At 43.2% G+C, this 22,260-nt stretch overlaps 1 protein-coding gene across 5 annotated transcripts in view; it reads left to right on the forward strand.

Annotated features, from left to right (window-relative positions):
- Nucleotides 1–22,260, forward strand: part of PLD5 (phospholipase D family member 5) — a 324,914-nt gene that overhangs the window by 299,154 nt on the left and 3,500 nt on the right. For all 5 annotated transcript variants that reach the window (XM_084785899.1, XM_084785902.1, XM_084785903.1 and 2 more), the window contains exons 7-9: nucleotides 7,351–7,487; nucleotides 12,632–12,800; nucleotides 17,646–17,760. In XM_084785899.1, the coding sequence (XP_084642025.1) occupies nucleotides 7,351–7,487; nucleotides 12,632–12,800; nucleotides 17,646–17,760 (421 nt within the window). The remainder of the gene's footprint in view (nucleotides 1–7,350; nucleotides 7,488–12,631; nucleotides 12,801–17,645; nucleotides 17,761–22,260) is intronic.

Genomic DNA, 22,260 nt, shown 5'->3' on the forward strand with positions numbered 1-22,260 from the left:
CTGTCAGAGAATTAATGCTTATCAGCTATGAAAAATTATATCATCAGAAAACTATATCATCCAATCAATAAATGAGCAGGTGAGTCGAGCAGACAGTTTTTCAAGGAAGAAAAACAAATGGCCAGTAAAATAATTTTAAAACCAACATCTTTAGCCATCAGGGAAATGCAAATTAAATCCATCTCATCCCAGTTAGAATGACTATCATCAAGCAAACAAATGAAGGCCGAATGTGGTGATGCACACCTGTAATCCCAGCACTTGGGAGGCAGAAGCAGACGAATCTCTGTGTGCCAGCCAGGTCTAAAAAATGAGTCCAGGACAGCCAGGACTATAAGAGAAACCCTGTTTTGAAAAAAAAAAATTAAATAAAAATAAATTTAAAAAAAGGAAAGAAAAAAGAAAACAAATGATGGAAAATGCTAGTGAGGATGTATGGAAGAGAAGATATATATGTATGTATATATATATACACGTACTGTTCCTAGTGACGTAAACCAGTATAGAGACTATGAAAACCAATAGAGAGCTTCCTCAGAAACCTGAGAATCATATTAGCACATGACCCAGCTATACCACTTTTGAGCTCCTACTGGAAAAAATTTAGGTCAACACACCATAGAGACACTTGTAGATCCTTGTTTATTGTTATGGTTTTCACAGAGTGTGAGATACAGAACCAACCATGATGCCCTTCAGCAGATGAAAGGCTTTTTTTTAAGTGAGTGCACACACACATATGCATTAATTTTATTCAGCCATTAAATAATAAAATTATGGCCGGGCATGGTGGCACACACCTTTAAATCTCAGAACTTAGGAAGCAGAAGCAGGCAGATATTCGTGAGTTCAAGACCAGCCTGGTCTACCAGACTTCCAGGACATCCAGGACTACACACAGAGAAACCCTGTTTCAAAATAGATATATAGGTAAATAGATAGATGGATAGATAGATAGATAGATAGATAGATAGATAGATAGATAGATAGATAGACTTTTTAATGGTATTATTTATTCTCAGGAAAATTGATGGAATTGGAGATATTGTTTAATCTCATCTTTTCTCTCATTGTCTTAGTTTGCTTTCTATTGCTGTGATAAAACCATGACCAACATGAAGCTGGAGAGGAAAGGGCTTAGTTCATCTAAGTTTGTAGTTCATCATGCAGGGACGCCAGGGAAGGGACTCAAGGTGAAAGCTGAGCAAAGGCCGTGAGGGTGCTGCTTACTGGCTTGCTCCTCATGGCTCGCTTAGCCTGCTCTCTTGTGTAGTTCCAGAACCACCAGCCCAGGGATGGCACCATCTACAGTGATCTGACAATACTTCCCAGAGTTGCTGACAGACCAGTGTCATGAAGAGACTTTGTTTTCACTTAAGATTCCCTTTTCCCATATCTGTCTAGGTCTGTGTCAAATTGACAAAAGCCAACCAGTGCACTCATATGCAGTTTAGATTTATGTGTGTGAGCATATGCAAGTACTTGTATTTGTCTATGTGTTCATGCACACACACACACACACACACACACACACACACACACACACACACCAGGATTTCATAATTAGTTGTTTATGATGATTTCCCCATATTTTATAAGGCTCTGAAAATTACATTCCCTCTTTATAATTAATAGTCCCATGACCTCACCAATTCCTGGAAAGCAGCAATAAAAAAATAAATGTTATATTGGGTTTATTGGTAGTGATAATTGGTAGAAATTTCAAGAATATATATAGCTTTTTCAATGATATATGCCAAGCAAACGGCAAGGCAAGCTAATTTAAGTTCAATGTATTTGTTGTTAAAAAAAAAAAACATAAAATAGCACATCATATTTTTGGAAGCTGACAGTCCTAAAGTAAGTTGAGTACACGCAGAGAAAATCTGAAGACTTGAAGAATCATCAGTCCTAAAATTATAGTTTTGATCATTCCTAACTCATTACAATTAAATACCAATTTCCAGTTATACGATAAGTAGAGTGCTGATCATTTTTAACTCAGTACAATTAGATACAAATTTTCAGTTGGGATGTAAATAGGGATTATTTATAATTTTCTCATGAACCACAAATTGGTACTTGGTTAGATTTACCTATATGACTTCAAATGACTGGGTTTGACAGAAATGGGTGGTGGAGGAATTTGTGTCTTGTAGATTTTTTTTTCCCACAGACCTTAATGGCCTCAGGGGGAAAAGTGTGCATTCGCTTTCTAGGACAAAGCTTAGTTTGCTCACGGTCTGTTGATATTGATCTGGGTGTGAGACAGGTTTCATTTCTTGTTCTTATTCGGTTCACCTGCCCATTAGTCAGGGACTGAGCTACATAAAAGGAGAGGGGAAGACACTGAAAAGAGCTCAGGGCTGATCTGGGGGGAAAATATACTATATTCCTTCTTAAAGTATCCACTCTATTTTAATACTTGTATCTTAACATTGTATTGAGTGTTATTTGCTGTGAACTCAGTCCTTTTAGAGTTTGTAGTTGCATGAGCTTCGCTGTACCCACAGGCTCGTCAGTCATCAGCACTGTCAAATCTCAGAATGTTTTCTTCACCCCAAGGGAACTCTGTAGTCATTAGCAGTTCAATCCTGTTCCCAGCCCTCAGCCCTGGAAGCCTCTGGTCTGGTCTTTCACGCATGTGCCCTTCCAGGGAGATTTTATTTACATGCAGTATTACAAAACGTAGTCTTTTGTGACTGGCTTTTTTTAACCTCACATGTTCCAAGGTTTTAGCATGGATTTATATATAGTTACTTTGTTTCTTTTTATGCCTAAATAATATTGCATTGTAAATATGCCATATTTTTGTTTAGGTGTCTTTGGTTAATAGATCTTTGGTGTTTGTCTTCTGGCTTTTGTGTATATGGCCCTGTGAACATTCATATCCAAGATTCTAACTACAAACTTCTTTCAAGTCTTTGGAGTTTATGCTTAGGAATAGAGTTGCCGAGTGCTGATTTTTTTTTTTTTGATACTATTAAACTGCTTTCCAAACGGATTGAGCCATTCTAAAATCCCACTTGCCATGTGCTTGTTTCCTGTCAACACTTGTTATGTCTGTCTCACGTTAACCTTCCTAGTGAACATGAGCTAAGCGTCACTGTGTGCTGATTGCATCTTTCATTGTACGCAGTGTCCACTGGGAGCTCTCTTAGGAGAGTTCTCTGCATTCTCCACATGTGGCAGATTTGCAGATGGACCATTTGCAAATCCTTTCTCCCATTTTGTGAGTTTTCCTTCCATTTTTGGTTCTATCTCAATATTATATCTTCTGGAAAGACAGCATGGGCCTTCTGAAAAAACCAGGAGACCATTATGAAGTAAATCAGAAACCTACTAAATTTTCTACAAAGTGCATACTAAGTGAGTGTGCAAAATAAAATATGCATACATCCAGCACTTACCGATCCAAGAGAAAACCTAGACCAAGCCAGACACTGGGTGCCTCAAGAGTTCTTGATTGGTAAAAAAAGGCAGCTGAAACATAAAGCGGGCTCTGCAGTCACGCTTTCCACTTCAGCTGTGGGATAAGGAAACACCTCAGCAAGCTCACCACATTCTTTCTAGTGCTGAAAGGAATGTAGCAGCCTCCTCTGCACAGGAAGTAGTTAGCATCCTAGCCAAGCACTGCATCTTTTTTGTGTTTTTATATATTAGGGAATGTATATACTGCTTATAAAGGTAGAACCAAGCTCCTAGGTGCAAAGACCCTGGTGGAAATAACCATGCCTTCCCCTGACAAACACACGGAGCTCCTGCCGAGCCTCAGGCATCGTGTTTTGCAAAGGGAACCCAGGAAAGACTACGGCGGATAAATGCTGATAAAGATGTCCACGTGTGCTTGAGAAAAAAAATTAGAATGCACCCACTCCAACTAGGAATAGAGGGAGGTCAGGGTGAGACAAACCTACAACACTTATCAATTTATGCAATGCATTTGTGTTCATTTCACAGCATGCAATATGTGCACTGTACAAGGTGCGGGAGTTGTACAAAAGAAAAAAGAAAAAAAAAAGAAAAGAAAAATAGCACAGTCCAAAAGCTGGCAGATAAGTAAGCACACCAACAAATGAGACTGTATCGTGTAGCAGGCGCTAGAGTGACGCTCCACAATAAAAAGTTCACCTTGACCACTGATACATGCCACCTGCCTAGACCTGAGCCCGGAGCATGATGGGCACATGTTCTGCTGATGGAAGAGTAGCTGCATGCCCGTGACCCAGCAGAAGAGCAGACTGTTCTCCTATTTGGTCCTCAGAGTGTGCCAGAGTAAGAGGGTGCGATGCCTGATAACTCCATTAAGAAGCAAACTAGACAGGCCTGGTGGTGTCTGTAGTCCCAGTACTTAGAGACAGAGGGTTGAGGATTGCTGTAAGTTCAAGGTCAGCCTGGGCTACAGAGAGATTCCCAGGACAGCTAAGGTTACACAGTGGGACTTTATCTCAGGAGAGGAAGGAAGGGAGACTAATGGTGGAAGGCGTATACGAGCGTTCTTGGGTGGAATCCGGTCTAATTCACTAAAGACCTCACTCTGCCGTGACATCGGGCGCAGTGGCCCATCAACCACTCCCCACGGAAACGTGCTTCTCTCCGAAAGCAAAGGCCAGTTTGGGATCCCAGGATGAAACTCAGGAAGTTCTTACTGAAGCAAACCCTTGGGAGTTTTTGACACATTTAGAAGCCTGGGAACCTGTCCAGAAATAATTTCCTCAGCTGTGCCGTGGCACACACTGAGCCATGTCTAAGACAAACCAAACAGACTGAGGAAATCAAATCACAAGAATGAATGATTATAATGATATAGGAAAATGAGTAAAACACAGCCCCTAAAATCAAGATCAAACAGTCTAGCTGGCAAGAGGCAAGTGCATGCAATTACTTCTCTGAATGTGCTAAGTAAATATGATAGGCAGCAAGTTCTGGGGGTGGATTGTGGAAAGGTTTGCACAAGAGTATGGAGTCACTTGATGCCATCGGACAGCATGATTGGGATGGTCAAGATGGGACTGGGATGTGGCTCAGTGGTAAAGGGCTTGCCTAGCCTAAGAAAGCCAGGGATGGAGAGACAGAGAGAATAAAGGGGGAGGAAGGGAGTGGATAAGAAAGAAAGAGAAACATATACCCTGGAGGCACAGAGGTGAGAGAGGTTAGCCTCTGTCTGAAGATCTAAGAAGAAAGAAAGAAACTGAACTAACAAACAAAGAAAGAAAATTTCATGGGAGGCATATATTTGAGTTGCAATTTAGAGAGCAGATCCAGTAAGACAAGCCCGGAAGGCCGGGAGGGCCCAGCTGAGTCAATGTCCAGGTGCAGAGAAGCCAAGGACAGCAGCCATGGGCTGGGGGTGCATAGGGGAAGGACAGCAGCCAGGGACATTCATCTGCAAGGTGGGAAGGAGCTCATCTTGAAAACCATGTGTGCCCATCTCTTAAGGGCAAGGCAACAAGTTAGGAAGAGCATTTAGCATCATAAAGTCACCAGGGATAGAATGAGGCCCTAGTTCCTGAAGGAGGGGGAATCAGGAGAAAAAGGACCAGAAGTTCTCAAGTTCTCAGTTCCAGTAAGAGATAAAATTCTCCCTCCCTCCCTCCCTCTCTCTCTCTCTCTCTCTCTCTCTCTTTCTCTCTCTCTCTCTCTCCCTTCCTCCCTCCTGTCCCCCCCCCTGTGTGTGTGTGTGTGTGTGTGTGTGCGCACACATACACACACACACACACACACACACACGTGCGCATGCTAGGAAAAACACAGGACTGTCTTTGCTCTGCATCTGTTTGAATACATTTTCCCCACTAAAGAATAGATGTTTATTTTCATTCTAAAATAAAAATAGTTAATAAAAAGTATGGAGGCTCCATTTTCAATAAATCTGACTCCCTCGCACAGACATACATGTATCCCAAACACCAAATGTACATAAAAATAAATAAATTATAGAAAATATGCCCTGTTTATCACTGGCCAAGAGGACTTCATCACCTTTCTCGCTGCTGACGAAAGCAACTTAAGGGAGGAAGGGCTTATTTTGACTTGCAATTCAAGGGGAAATCCATCATGTGATAAAGGCGGAGAAACACAAGGAGGAGACAGCTGCCCACATCATACTTGAAGCTGGGAAACAGCAGAAGATGAATGCTGGTGCTGTTTGCTTTCTCTTTTTATGCACTTCAGGATCCCAGCCCATAGATCAGCATCAGCCACATTACAGGTGGGTCTTTCCACCTCAGTTTACCTAATTTAAAAATTCTCTCCAAGGCATGCCCATGGGCTCATCTCTTCAATGACTCCAGAGCTTGCTGAGTTAACAATCAATTTTACTTATCACAAGAACTTTCTGGTCAGGGATTCCCAGAGTGTGTATACCCTTAATATGCCTCTGTATAACCTCTTTCCCTCTACTGTGGGAGGATGTCCATTGCAGTACCATCATTCTGTGAGCCATGCCATTGAATTTCTACAAATGCAGGATAAGGAATGGGGGGACAAATGCCTTGGGAACTGTTATTGTCCAGTGTTGCCCTTTATTCCATAAACCTTTATCCTCGCTTTTGTGCACCTATGCTGAACCCAGGGAATTTCTTGCCAGAGAAAGACAGGACTTACAGCAAATATTCTTTTCAATCCTCTCTACTGGAAAACAAAATAGAGACTCTGAAGTATGTCTTCCCCTTACTATATCAACTGCATCTAAAGACAACTTGTTTTTATAAAAAAAAAAAAAAAAAAGTTCAGCTGTGAGAACAGTACCTCCAGCCTAATTTGCCTCTTTTTTCATTTTGCTCATGTCTGGCAGAATATCCTTCTCTGCCTCTCTTGATGGATTTAGGCACCACCAGAGCTTCAGTTTTTCTTAGAAGTTATTGATGACTGTCTACAATCAGCATTCTTCCTCCAGGAAAAAAAAACTAAGATTTTTAAATTTGTGTCTTGGATGTTTTTATGACCAACATCACTTTCCAGATGCAATGACTTCTAGGATAAATTGCTTGCTACATATGTATATAAATCTGTAAATAATATTTTAGAAATTCATCAGCCATATATAACAGGGAGGGATCCTAGAATCACATAAGGCTGAAGCAGGTAACTCTTAAAGTAGCAGGGTCTGCACTGAAATAAAAAATTCTTCCCTGAGACAAACTTCAAGGACTTGAAACACATCCTGCCTCAGTTGACAAAACACGAAGTAACTTTGTTGCAATCTGATCAAAAAGAAAAAGGGAGGTTAATATACCATGTAACTAACAATATACCAAGACCTACCATTATGAAGAAACATTTTAAATGCTTTTGATATTTAACTACCTAAAGTTCAACTCTAACATCTTGGATTTTATATCTTTACAGAATTCTCCCAAACTCTTTTGCCCTAAAAATAGAAGCTTTGACATCGATGCCATCTACAGCGTGATTGACGATGCCAAACAGTATGTGTACATTGCTGTCACGGACTACCTGCCTATCTCCAGTACCAGCACAAAAAGGTCAGGAACTTTCCGACCTACCATGGGGTCCTCAGGCCTCTGGTCTGAGATGCTGTCAGGCTGTATCAGGAAGAGCACACTCTGCCAGGGTGCCTCATGTGCATCTGCAATTTTCCCATTGTGCATTTCTTCCCCAAGTGGGCTCAGAAGTTAAGAGCACTAACTGCTTTTCCAGAGGTCATGAATTCAATTCCCAGCAACCACATGGTGGCCCACAGCCATCTTTAATGTGATCTGATGCCCTCTTCTGGCCTGCAGGTGTATGTGCAAGCAGAATACTATATAAATAATAAATACATCTTTCTTTTTTCTTTTTTTTAAAGAGGGCAGAATTTAAAGGCTTGGGGTGTTACTCTGCAGGAGTACCTCACTAGTTTTTTCTACAATCATAGGTGCAATCTCAAAAAGAATGTTGAGTAATTAATAGAAAACTGTACCCCTCTGTCCCTCAATGTGAGGGAGAAAAGGATTTAAAACATGTGCTCTCAGACAGTGCACCCTTCCATGTGAGAAGAAAAGTATCTTTACAGTGGATAGTGTCTCAGTAATTACTTGCTGTTTGGTCACATAGTAATTTGGAAATGATTCGGGGCTAGAATCTACTACAGACAGTTAGGGAGAATAATCACACACAATGTGGGACCACTTCCAGTCCTTTGCTTGCTTGCTGGAAGGGCAGATCTTTGGGTGCCCTTTCGGAAACACTTTCCAAAATTCTCATTTCTGACTACAAATGAAGACTTTCATATTTCAAAAAAATTATAATTTCAAAATAGCCATTTAGTAAGCTTACATGATTAAGTGTGCCATACATTACTTGAATACTTTTCATCTTGCCAATCCCACATATGCATAATATGCTGCATCTTTATGCAAATGATTGTAACATTGCAAAAAAGCCTTCCAGAAACCGGTCACCTAATGACAGCAGGAAAGCATTTTGAGCTGTAAGAGGCACATTGTTAACACAGAGCTACTTTAAAATATTACCGTCTTTTGAATGCTCATGGATCTCCCCACACATTTTTTCCCATTGTTCCTCTTCTTTATGATCCTCTTATTTCTTTGTTTATTTGGCTTTGACTAAATTTTAGATGTCAGCTTCTGCTAGAATCATAACACATGGTGTCTGGTTGCCCTATTACTAAGGAGAATGGGGGGCCAAGTTCATGGGGTTCTAGGAAGATGATGGCTCCAAATTTTGCTCCATGGCCCCTTGTGGGCAAAACTGAGGTCTTTCATAGTCTGAGGGGGTAGGTTGTGGTAGTTGGTGTTGCACACCTGTAATACCAGATCTTGGGAGGCTAAGACAGGACTGAGTTCAAGATCATCCAAGGCTACCTAGTTTAAAACCAGGCTAGGCTACAGGATGAAGCCTTGTCTCAATGAAACAAAAACTTTACGAACAGGGGAAATGTGAAGAATGTTAAAAAGCCAGAGACCAAACTGAAAGCTCATATCTTGGTTATTTATCCTTCCAGCTGTCATTCAAACACTTCTTGTACTGCCTGTGAAGACTGCATGATGAAACTCGTTGTTTTGTGTGCTAACCTTCAAAAATTAAATTATAAAAGGAAACACTTATTCACCTCAAATACAGAGGGAGTCAACAGACCAAAGAAAGATTCCACCAAGCCCAGCTCAGTAAATAAATAAGTTTATTAGGACTACTTACAGGGACATGGACAGAAACAAAATAAAATTTCAAGCCTATACTTTCAGCTTTCCAAACAAAAGGGCACCAAAGAGAACTACGTAGCTCAAACATTCTGATTGTAATTACGTTCTTCTCAATCATGTGAATAAATTTTATTTAGACTCTAGATGAGAGAAGCATGGGAGAATGACAAAGTAGAAGGATCCAGAGGGTCTTAGAAAGCTACAACTAGAACATTATGATAGGCAGATTTCGGCCCAGGGGTCCCGCTCAAACTAAGGCACCATCCAAGGACAATACAGGCCGTAAAACTTTAAACCCCTACCCAGATCTAGCCAATGGTCAGAACATTCTCCACAGTAGAGTGGAAAGTGGGATATGACTTTCTCACATACTCTGGTGCCTCACCTTTGACCATGTCCCCTGGAGGGGGAGACCTAGTGGCACTCAGAGGAAGGACAGCAGGTTACCAAAAAGAGACTTGATACCATATGAGCATATACAAGGGGAGGAAGTCCCCCTCAGGAACAGTCATAGGGGAGGGGAATAAGGGGAAAATGGGAGGGAGGGAAGAATGGGAGGATACAAGGGATGGGATAACCATTGAGATGTAACAAGAATAAATTCATAAAAGAGGAAAAAATAAAGCTGATTCTTTCATTAAAATTTTTTTTTGATTTAGAAATCAAACTTCCCTTGTGCTTACATAATTCTAAAGAGGGGGAGGTTCAAAGATGAATTCAGTGTGCTTGTAGAGTTAATTACTCTCTTGGACTTAAAATTTACTCTCCTTACTGCCAAATACCTGAATGAAAGATGGAAAGTTGTGAACTCTCAAGAGTCCGAAATTATATAAACACACACTGTTTGTTAGAGAGGATGCTGGAATTTCTGCCTTTTGAGGTAACAGAGAGTGATGCAATAAATTCTGAGTGGAAAAACACATATCAGAAGCCCACATGGGAATCCAGCTCAGACAGAGAGCACTTGCCTAACACTCGCTCTAAGTTTATTCTCCCACACCACAAACAAATCATGACCACCAAAACTAATGAAGTAGAGCAAGGCATGACAGCAGACATGTATGAAGATGCCACGAGAAAGCCTATGACTTTGGATGCTAACCTAAAAGGTTATTTTTTTTATTACATTAAAAAAAAAAAAACCAGAAAGCCCAATTTCACTTGTTCCTGCTGGAGCAGACAAACGCTCTTTCTCTCAGAGATCCGCCGGCTAGGTCTCAGTTTGGAGCTGTCCCTGATTTGTCCCTGATTTTCAATCATGTGGAATGTATCTTTCAGAAGGAAATAGGTAAATGTGTGAAGGATTAGTGAAAATGTGAGCTGATTCACCCCTGAGCTTCAGTTACCCTCTCCTCTTGCAGTTTAATCAAAGTCTAAAAATATCAAATGGAAAGTTCCAGAAAAAGCAGTTTGTGTAGGGGAGGATGAATATGATCAAAATATATTGTATGAAATTCTCAAAGAAATAATAAAATACTGGTTTAAAACCAATTTATGGGTTTTAATAGGTTTTATTATAGTATAATACAATGCTAAAATTGTTCTACTTGTAGTTATTATTGCCAGTACCTTATTTGCTGAGTCTGCACATTGAAGAACAGAAGTTTTCCAGGCCTCCACTGGGGAGGTCTCTGGAAGATCTCCACAGATAAGGGAAACTACTATACTAACAGCTTTCATCATATATAAATTTGACAACCGTCTGCTGAGATGTGTGCACTTATGGTTAAGGCACGAATGTATGTGGTCCCTGGAATGCCATCTGAAGAGGACAGAGGAGCTCAGGGAAGATTAGAACACAGACGTGTGAGTGACTGAAGGTGTTTGCAGAGACTAGCACAGTGAAAGGTGCCCACGATGCCATGCCAGATTTAGAGGGAGTTCACTGGAGGAGTGTTACCTAAATTGCATCATAAAGCATTCATGAAGGAGACAAGAAAGAGTGGGCAAGTGGAAAAGAGATTTTTTTTCCAGGTGAAGGGGACAGTATGAGCAAATATCAGGGTGAAAGAGAAAGCCGGCCACGTGGGTTCAATGCTGGGTGGCAGAGCCGAAGGTAAGGCAGCGAGAAAGCACACTGGAGAGGAAGCAGGCATGGGGAGCAAGGCACGTGGGTACGGGAAGCTGTTTACTAGAGAGTCTCATGATCTTGGGGGAGGCTCTTATGAAAGGAGTAGCAGGACCGCATCTGCTTTTAGACGTCACCTGAGTGGTCCCAGAGGTGCCAGGCATAAGAGCTGAGGCACAGGGGCCAATGTAGAGTACAAGGATGGGGTGACGGTTCACCATCATCCCTAGAAATTGACTGAGAGAATTCTAGGACCATTCAGGATTTTGGTCATGCAATGATCAAGAGGAAGGTAGGGGGATAAGTACCCTGCAGGTGGTCAGAACTGGAATTGGGTTGTCCAGGCAAAAGAGACCAGGAGGAGCTAAGGGAGCGGGGACTTCAGGTATCATAAATTTGTCACCCACTAGGACTAACGTACAGGCATCATGTGACAAGAGAGGGAGCACCTGGGGCAGGAAGGTCAGAAACGGAGAGCAGCCCCCTGGAGATGCTGCGGTTACAGCACCGACAGGCCACAGTTCCTAATAACATGACCCGAGCAGTGTTTGAATGAGAAAACAGGATCTCTACAAAGAGGAGCGAGAAGATGGCACAAAGCTTAGTGAAGACAGGACAATTTCCTGATTTGTCTTAACTTGAGGACTAAGTGACACTCCTGAAGTGACGCAATGGGGGATGGGGAAAGCTGAAGGCTACTTGCCTACCTTAAGCCAAGTGGTATAGGAACACATGACAAGAGCCTAGATGCCATGCCTTCCGGAAGAACTGGCAACAGAGGAGACTGTTAGCCTGATGCAGGATTCCCAGTGTCCATCCCAGAAGAGGCAGAGAAGAGAGCTGTGGGAGCCTGGGTCCAGAAGGAGGACAATCTGGAAAGAAGGACATGGGACAACTCAGATAAGCAAATCAGAAGCTCACTGGGGTGGCGGGGGCAGGGAGAGAGGGAGGGAGGGAGGGAGAGAGAGAGAGAGAGAGAGAGAGAGAGAGAGAGAGAGAGAGAGAGAGAGAGAAATGTGTTGGGGGTGTGGCTTATCAAAGAATACAGACTGGCATGGCACTGTGCAAGACTCCTAGCTAGAATTCCACTCAAAAGCAGATGCTTAGACCGCAATGAGGCCTGGATAGTGGTGGAGGTCCACTGAGGACAAGCCGGGGTGGTCAGTCCATCTGAGCACTAGATACACATAGTTCACCCCCACGGACCTGAGGTCCTCTCTAAGGCAGCAGGAGGTCCCAGAAAAGCATCACTTCTTGGCGCCTAATTCCAAAGGCCGGTATCATTGGCCAGTCCTGCAAGATGGTTGACATGTTACAAAATAACCTAATGCACAAAGGAACAGCTGTCTAGTAAAATTTCTTTTGCAAGCAGTTTTCTTTATTTGTTTTTCTGCAGGACATACTGGCCAGATTTGGATGGGAAAATAAGAGAAGCCTTAGTCTTACGAAGCGTTAAAGTCCGGCTGCTCATAAGCTTCTGGAAAGAGACGGACCCCCTCACGTTTAACTTCATCTCGTCTCTTAAAGCTATTTGCACTGAGATAGCCAACTGCAGCTTGAAAGTTGTAAGTGCAATGTTGACTGTGTTATTAAATAAAAAGGGCTTATTCCCTTTGCGTGTCTATGAAAGCTGTCAGCTACACACACACACACACACACACAGAGAGAGAGAGAGAGAGACAGACAGACAGACAGACAGACAGATAGAGACAGAGACAGAAGGACAAAGAGAGGTATAGAGGCCAGAGATCAACTTCAGATACTTTCCTCAATTGCTCTTCACCTTGTTGTTCTGAGACAAGGCCTCTCAGTGAGCCTAAAGTTCACTGAGGTGGCTAGATTGGCTAGCCACCAAGCTCCAGGGGGCACCCTCTCCATCTACCCCCAGCACTCATGTTATAGACAAGTGCGGGCGAGCCCTTATGTGGATGCTGGGAGTCCAAACTCAGTGTCTCATGCATGCACAGCTAGCAATTTACCCTTCTAATTGTCTCCTCGGCCCCTTCAGAAACACAGCTTATTTGACCTGCTTCATTCACCTGCTAATCTTATTTGTAACATTGACAAAGAGTTGAAACGTCTATTAATACACACCGACCTTGCCCATCATCCCACTAGCCCAGACTCCTGGGCTTTCTCCAGTCTCCCATGTCACATGCTAATCCATCTCTGGATTCCTAGAGGAAAGCAAGGTAGGTAAGGCTAGTTCCTTGTTTCTGTGACTTTTGTCACTACTGTGACAGAATGTCTGACAAGAGGCAACTTAAAGGAGGAAGGGCTGATCTGAGTGCACTGTTCGGTGGTGGCTGGGACTCGTGTCACGCTGGCATGAGTTGACTTGTTACATCCTGGCCTGTCAGGGTTTGGGGCCGTTCCTAGGGACAGAATATAACCCATAAATCCCACCCCTAGTCATAGACTACTTCTTCGGATAGGTCGTACCTCCTAAAGGATCCCCATCCCTCTGAAATATCACCAGCCCCCAGAGACCAAGTGTTCAAACACATGAGCCCATGGGAGAATCTCAGGTTCAAACCATAGAGCACACGGAAGTGCTAACTTAACTTAGGTTCCTCTTTGATTTTTTTTTCTTGCCTCCTCCCCTCAGGACCTATTTCCTCTGCCTCCAATCCTTTAGGCCTCCGTTTTCAAACCAAGTCCCTATACTCAAAAGCTGTGTGCTGAGACCCCACTCTGTGGCAGGCCCTGGGCTTCCTGAGGTTATTTATCAACACATAATGACAGAGTCTCTGAGCTATCTATCTTGAATCAGTTTCCAGAATGTCCCTGGCCCTTCGTGATCCCAGAGATAAACAGAGCAGAGTAGTGGGGGGCTTGATAGTTGGGCCTAGAGGTGGTATGTGTCCTTTCGGCTGCCGTCCCATTACAAACATCACTCTCAGAGTGACACCCAAAGGTGGGGGAGGCGTATGGGTATGGTCAGAAGAGCAGCTGTGTCCCACCCAGACGAAGGAATAGGCGCAAGGATTGTCCTGGTTGGACAGTCTCAGTGCCTATTATATGTTTTCCTTTCTTCCCACACAGGGAACCCTAGAACTTCTTTCCCTGTCTCTGTACAACTCTGTACTTCACTGCTTACTTTTTTTTTTTTTTTTAGCTGAAGCAGACACCTTCACGTCTGCGCACTCACAAATCACTCTAAGTATTGAAAGTATGAAAGCAGGGTCTGCGGTTACTACCAATCAAGTGTCTTATAGGCCAGACCTGAAAGTAAATGAAATATCCAAGACCGGGTGAGGATGCTAACTGGGATGCGAAATCAAACACTGGGGATGGAAGCAGAAATTGATTCACGGAGCCAGGCAAGGCCTGAATGACCAGCCTGGCTATGTTTGATGCCTCTTCATAGAGAAGAGAATTCTGGGATTGTTTCAGTGCAGGGACAGCATCATCCAGAAAGCTGAAAGGGCATCCAGGACTCCAGGGAAGTCAAAGGATGTCTAGTCGCCTGTCACTATACCTAGTGCCTGGCAGGAGGCTGGTGTTGTTCAAAATATGTGCTAAGCTGGTAGATTCACAAAGGAAGGCAATAAAAGATGGAATCTGGGGAAAGCAGTGATAAGATAAGCTCTACAGGCATTGAGGACAGCAAAGAGAACCCAGAGCACACCGAAGTCTTTTCTTTTCTGCCCAGTGAGTCTCATTATGGTTGTGTACAGAAGCATGGGTGGACATTTGATTACAGGGACATGGGCCCATTTGAGTGGCTACACTCTTGAACAAAACACCTCTCCCTTCCCCGTCAGCCATGATCTGCTTATTAATCATCAGAGACCGATGCAACCACACAACCCTACCACCTCACTCCCCACCTCGCTTCCATAACAGTATCGACGGATGAAATCTTACAGAAAATTTTCACAACTTTTTGAAGGGTGCAACAGCTGTGTCATGCCGAAGAATGAGGGTTTTTCACCTCCCCTGCCCCTTCCCCCAGCTCCTCTATTCTTTCTGATGTTCTCTGTGCCTTGGAGTACAGAGATTCCATCTATGGCTAGGGCTTCAGTAGTCATTTCTCCTTGATGTTTTGACCAATCAGGAGCCTCTGTATTAACACTGACCACTGCAGAAAAATGGTTTGTAGCCCAAAGCCAATAGCAACACTAATCTGTGTGCATAAACATAGCTATTTAGAAGGCAATTTGATAAGCACATCACGCCCATTAAGCAAAAGAAAAGCAGTAGCTTTCCCAGTAGAGCATATGGTCTCCCAAGACATGGGCCTTTGCCTGGGTTGGCAGTACCTGACGTGGACTCCATCCTATGAATCAAGCACTGCCCCAATTTTCCTCAATTGTCTTCTATGATCTGGTATCCCCGGTGAGCATCGTACATCCAGGAAGTGAGTGACAACATCAGAGGACCTGCTCTCATGTTTATGAGGTGTCCAAGAGCTTGGGCACACAGCATGGCACATTCTCTCCCACAGTGGCTCTTGATCTCCCTTCAACCAAAGGCACACCACCACCACCACCATGTTGCTTCCTGACTGGAAGGCTTTCTTGCATCTCAAATCCTGCAAGGAAAGAAGAATCCATCGTAGTAGCCTCTGTAGAGCTCCTTTGGCTTCACCGTTTTGGACACAGATGGTCATGAATCTTGAATAAGCCATACATTAATAGCTCGCTGTTGGCCATTTTATAAAACAGAGGCCATGTATTTTTAAATGTCAAGACAAGCCTGGAAGGAAACTTATGGCCCCATCATCTAGGACACAGATGGTAGTCAGCACTTACAAGAAAAGTAGGGTATGGAAAACTTTGAAGACAGTATATCTTCAGGAGGCACAGAGCCTGACAAGGGAGATAGATGACCTGGGACCAGGCAGAGCACTCTGTCTCTGGGAAGTAGATGCTCTCATTACCTGCCCAGATATGGCCTGGTGTCACTGAGGAAAACAGAGACTGCAGCTTCCAAGGCTGTCACAGTTCATGTGTGACAAGATAAGAGCTCAGCGGGCAGGAGAACACACTGCTCTTACACAGGACCAGAGTTCAGTTCTCAGCACCCACATTAGGGGATTCAGGCGACTTATAACCATCTATATCTCCAGCTCCAGGGAGTCCAACACCTCTGGTCTTTGTGGGCACCTGCACTTACATGCACATACCCACATTTCAACAGACATGCATACATATATACATACATACATACATATATACGTACACACACATAATTTTTTCTAGGAAAGTTTTTTTAACGTTTTTCATGGCTGACTTGAGTTACTTTATTTAACAAATTACCCAATTCTTTTTGTTCCTTTCGCGTCTCTTCCAACTTCTAATAATGTCAGAGAGTCAGGTCTGGTTTCTGATGTCTCAGCAGTCTCCCAGATATAGCTCAGAATTGAGTCTTTGAGAAAATCTGGAAGCTCCCTTAGCAATCACCAAGTTACCCCTCTCCAAGCATGAAGCGTAAGGCTAGACCAACTATCATTATTTTCCTCAAACCAAACTGGAATGAGCAGGCCTTTGAAACTACACAAAAGTAGACACAGAGACTCATCTTTCACAGATGCCCTCCTCCTTTTTCTCCCCTTCCAACACAGAGCGAGGCGAGAGCTGCGAGACATTCTAGAATCTGTGTTCTCCACTGCAGTGCACAAGGAGACCCTGACATCAATGTGTGTCTCCTCTCAGCTCAGCTCTCGCAATCCCATGGGCTGACACTTCATCCAACACTGGCCAAATTTCTAAAGCCTTTCCTCCCTGCAGCCAGGCCTCGTTCATTCCCCACATTCCGAAAGCTCCTCCATTTTTGGTCTTGGGTCAAGTAGACTCCTCCTGCTGCTGCTGCTGCTGCTGCTGCTGTTATTTTGGAGTCACACTGATATTAGAATTACATAGTTTGATTTTGTGATTTTTTTTTTTTTAGTTGCCCATTCAAAAAAGCCTATAGACTTAGACGTTCCAATGGAAACTATTTATTTGCTCTTGTGGCAAAAATCTCTTTTGACCTCTGCGGGTTCTCAGATGAATCAGCTAGTCACTGGCATAATGTATGCACCGGGTAATAATATTCACTCAGTTCAGTTCGTTGGCATGCATGACACAGAGCACCTGGAGGCTGCTGCCTCCAGTGCCCGTGTGCCCTGCTGCATAAGACAGTGAGGATTAAACAACCTTCCAGCCACCACCCTGTTCAGAGAAGGAATTTTGTGTTCATTTGTTAGCTTTGCAGAGTTAATTATAGAGCTGGTTGAACATGCTAATTTTCTTTGTTGTTGCCTGTATGGATGGGGAGTAAAAATAGCTTCCTCTATACAAAGTAACATGAGCGTCATTTAATAACCCAATGTGAGGTCTATTGATGATATTCAGATAATAGACTCTTTTGTGCTTATGAACAAGACCCAAAACATTCTCAATTGACCTGCTTTTGTCTTACAGAAATTTTTTGATCTGGAAAGAGAGAATGCTTGTGCAACAAAAGAACAAAAGAACCAGACCTTTCCCAAATTAAACCGCAACAAGTACATGGTGACAGACGGAGCAGCTTACATTGGTAGGCACACACGGTGGCAGAGGTGGGGGGGAGGAGTTGAAAAACTCCTCAAGGATCACCCAGATCGTAGGGGTCAGCGGTGTTCTGAAAGGTCCCCAGGGGAGAAGATGGCATCTTGGAAGCTATAGCTATTGATGAGTTTGTGCAGGAGGGAAGCAGGAGGGTGAGGGCCCGAGAGCTCTTCAGGTACTATAGAACCTCTCTCCACTCCATGGCTGGAGATCACGGAAGACAGTTTGCCACCCACATTCCGCAGACATTTCCCCCAGTCCGTTTGTTTGACATTGTATAGGTGAGGGGCCAAAGGGCTCATCAGAGGTGTGAGTTCCAGCATGAAGCAAACACAGTGCTCATTGCCTTGTCTGAGACAGCCTGTCTTGGGGTTCTAGAGAGTTGTTACACTGTCCCCGGGCAACAAAGACGCCCATGCCATCTTCTCATGACGCCTCGGCCGTTTTCTCAATACCTACCGTGCAGCAGTTCCCTGGAGGTCCATAAATTTCAGTTCGCCGATGTGTCAAATGGAGCTGGTGGCAGCTTTCACTTCAAGGAGTGACGTTTCAATGGGAGATGAAATACACAAAGCACCTGGCACATGGATGGTGCCCAATTAACATTAGCTATTAGAGCAATGAAGTTCCAGGTGCATAAATCATTACATTGGTGAGATTATTCTAGCTCCTCACAGCTTGTGGGAGGCAAGGGTAATCCCTACACTGGAATCGGCACAGGTAGAGCTGACGTTGTCTTATAAAAAGAAGGAGACGTTCAAATCTGAAAGAATCAGGGTGGTTATTAAATGGCGCAGGTAAAGTGGCAGCCTCAGCAGAAAACAAGAACGTGGTTGTGCAATTCCGGAGTGGATATGGAACCTATATTAATTATTTCTCTAAATTCTGTGGGTGAATGAAACCCCTCTTTACTTCATGGGGCACTTTTGCCTTCCTTAGACCTCTTAGCACTGCTACCAACAGAGGGGAGAGTGAATCCAAGATTAGAGATGAGGACAGACCTTCTGGAGGAGGAGGTAACTCGGCCACATGGGTGTCTGGAGAGGGCTTAGATGTCCAGTTCAGGCTATGAGGTAACTGCAACCTCAGCCTGAGGATGTCAGTCTCTATTTTTCCTAATTATGTCATTCTTAAAAATAGAGCATTTGTTTTTGTTTTGTTTTGTTTTGTTTTTGTTTTTGTTTTTGTTTTTTTAGTCTTTTTTAATACATTGGGCTGGAGAGGTGGTTCCGGAGTGCTTATTGCTCTTCCAGAGATCAGTTCTATGCACTCTACATTGGGCCCTTCACGACCACCTGAACTCCAGTCCCAGCGGATCTGTCGCCCTCTTCTGGCCTCCATGAGCACTGCATTCATATGTGTACACACCCCCACACAGACAAATACAAATAAACAAAAAGATAAGATAAATTTTCACTTAAAAAAGATTTTGTCAGCGATGTGGCACACTCTTTTAAACCTTGGGAGTACAGGCAGCATTTCTGTGAGCTCAAAGCCAGTCTAGCCTACATAATAAATTCCAGAGCAACCAGGGCTATATAGAAAGACCCTGTCTCAAAAATTTCTTTTAAATATGCAATTTTGATTGTTTTGGATTATAAGCACATGCAAAGGTGATTCAAAATGAGATTGTTTGAATTCGCAAGTGGCAAGGAAGGACTGGAGAGATAATGCAGCAATTTAGAGCACTTGATTTTCTTGCAACATATAAGAGATCACAACACTCATTAACTTCAGTGATAAGGTAGCCATTGTCCTTTTCTGACCTCTGAGGACACCAGGCACATGGTGACTCACATATATACATGCAGGCAAAACACTTATAAATATTAAATAGGTGGATAAATGAATAAGTAAATTAATAAACAAAAAATTGAAAAACAAGTAAGGAAAAGACAACTCAAAATTGCTTACTAAAAAGTAGGCACTTTGGCCTAACTTATCCAAAATTCAGGGGTGACTCCAGCCGTGTACACAGAGGCTTAAGACCCCAAATCAAGACCTTTTATTGTAGCACTTATTTAAAGTAAGTTCTTTCCCCAAAGAGGAAAACAGAATGCAAACCAAGACCAGACATGGGATGCTGGTAGCTTATCAACTGCTGTTTATTGATCTTGAAATGGCCCAGGTGTTAGCCAAGCATTCCTTGGACAAATTGAATAAGTGCTTTGCAATCAGAAAACAATCTCTATTTGAGTTACAGCACTGACACAAACTGGCAGAAGGGAGCAGGTCATGTGACCTCTTGTAAGCCTCAGTCTCCCTATCTGTGAAAGGGGGATAATGGCCGCTCACCCTTTTGATGGTGGTGCTGTGGTTAAATGAGATAATATGTGGTTAGCTCCTTACACTGACTCTGGTGGACTCTTGCTCTCTTCATCCCGAGCTAAGATATTATTGAGTGAGTTCATTTTATAGGCAGCAGTTTCGGCAAAACACTGATTCCCTAGAGAGAAGCAGAGCTCTGATACCAAAACATTCAAAAAAACATCAAATGGGAAATCACCTGATGATTTAAATAATTATCAGCACACTCTGTGATATCCTAAATCCTTTCTTAGATACTCATTGATAATGTGGGATGAAGAAAACTCCCAGTGCATGGGATAGTTTGCATGAGACTTCCGGAAGCATCTTCACACAGCATCTCTTTCTCATTTTCCAGAACATATCTGAGTTAAGCTCTGAAGATTTGTTAGGAATGTGTCTGAGTGACTAGACAGCTAAAGAGGAGGCAGGAGGTTAGTTGAAGGTGCTGGACAGATGCTCAAGGATGCCTACCAACCAAGTAAGCTAGCTCTCTAGTACCCTCAGCAACACACACACACACACACACACACACACACACACACACACACCACAACACACACCACACTACATTCTGGATATTGCAGCCTTAGTGTGCATTTTGGGGAGCTGAAATTGTCCTAAAAGATAACAGATAAAAATGTAGCCCAGCTACAAAAAAAAAAAAAAAAAAAAAAAAAAAAAAAAAAAAAAAAAAAAGGAAACATATGTCACCTTGAAGGTCTGCCAAAATTCCTGTGTCAGCATGAAGCTTCCCAGAGCTGCCCTGAAAGAGGCCAACTAAAGCATGTGAAATCCACAAACAGCCTTCTCTTGGCTCGTTCACTGTCTGGCAGGAAAAGGATAGATTTACAGGATAAGGCCCCAAATTCCTCACTGTGCTCTGTCCTCTTATTCCCTTCCCAGGGCTGCACCCAAAGTGTTTTTTTATATGTGTTTCCTCCAGGAAATAGGATCTGTCAATGCACATAGCAGAAGTCTCAGCATGGCTGCAGTGCCCCAGAGCCTAAGCTGAGGTTATTGTCCAGGGCTCTGGAGTTAGATTTGACTTTGAACCCAGCTCGGATGGGTCTCTTTGAAGCTCTGTTGGTTAACCGTGAAACAAGGGACAAATGTAGGGACTTCTGTGAACATCTTCTTTGCAGTAAATCCTCCCCGTCATACAAAATATTGTACATAAACACAAACACTTTGATTTGCCCAATCACAGTTCTCTCCTCTCAGACTCCCTTGCAGCTTGACTACATCCCCTAATATTCCAAACTCCCAACCTGTTCTCTGCCCACAAGCTATCATCCTCCTTTTGGAGCCTGGGTCTCTCTTCTCCCTGTTAAGCTTCAGCACACATTACTCAATGCACAGCTTCTTCTTGACACATTTAGCCAGGGAGAGAAAGCCTTCTCTCCGGTGCTTGTGGCACTGGGTGTGACATCCTGGTGTGCTCCTTCCTTCCCATTTGTGTTCTGGTGATTTTTTTTCTCTCCTGGACTCCTTGAAGACAGGAACTTTCATTTTTAGTTTTAGGTCCACATTCTTAATATCGGACCTGGTAGAACATTAGAGACTCATGAACAATCCGGTAATTAAATAACACTGTCCCCTTTTAAGGGCAGACTTTGATTTTGCCCATTAGATACCAAAGAGAAATACATGGGAGGTTAGGGTTGCTCAGCCATTCCCCGAACCTTTGTTTCAGTTGGTGTTCTGTGGCTGTGAAGAGACACGATGACCAAGGCGAGTCTTAGAAAGGAAAGCTTACAGTTTCACAGGCTTGCTCTATTATCACGGTGGAGAGTATGGCGGCCTGCAGGCAGATATGGTTATGGTGCTGGAGAGGCAGCTGAGAGCTTTACAACCTGATCCTCTGGCAGCAGACACACACACACACACACACAGAAAGACGCTGGCGTTGGGGTGGGCTTTTGGAACCTCACAGCCCACCTCTAGTGACACCCCCCCCAACAAGACTATACTTTGTAATCCTTCCCTGAGAGCTAGTCAACTGGAGATGGACTCAACACTAACAGCATCGCCAGTCTCAGCCTCTTCTGAAGTGACTGCAACCTCAAAATTCATACACAGAAGCCCTGACTCCCAAGTATAAAAGAATGAAAACATATAAAAATCACTCCAAAGTGAGGTCATTAAGGTGGGCATTAATCTAATGTGGCCCAGGTCTTTT

This window comes from Acomys minous, assembly GCF_964271855.1.
Source record: "Acomys minous genome assembly, chromosome: 1".
In the NCBI taxonomy this organism is placed as follows: Eukaryota; Metazoa; Chordata; class Mammalia; order Rodentia; family Muridae; genus Acomys; species Acomys minous.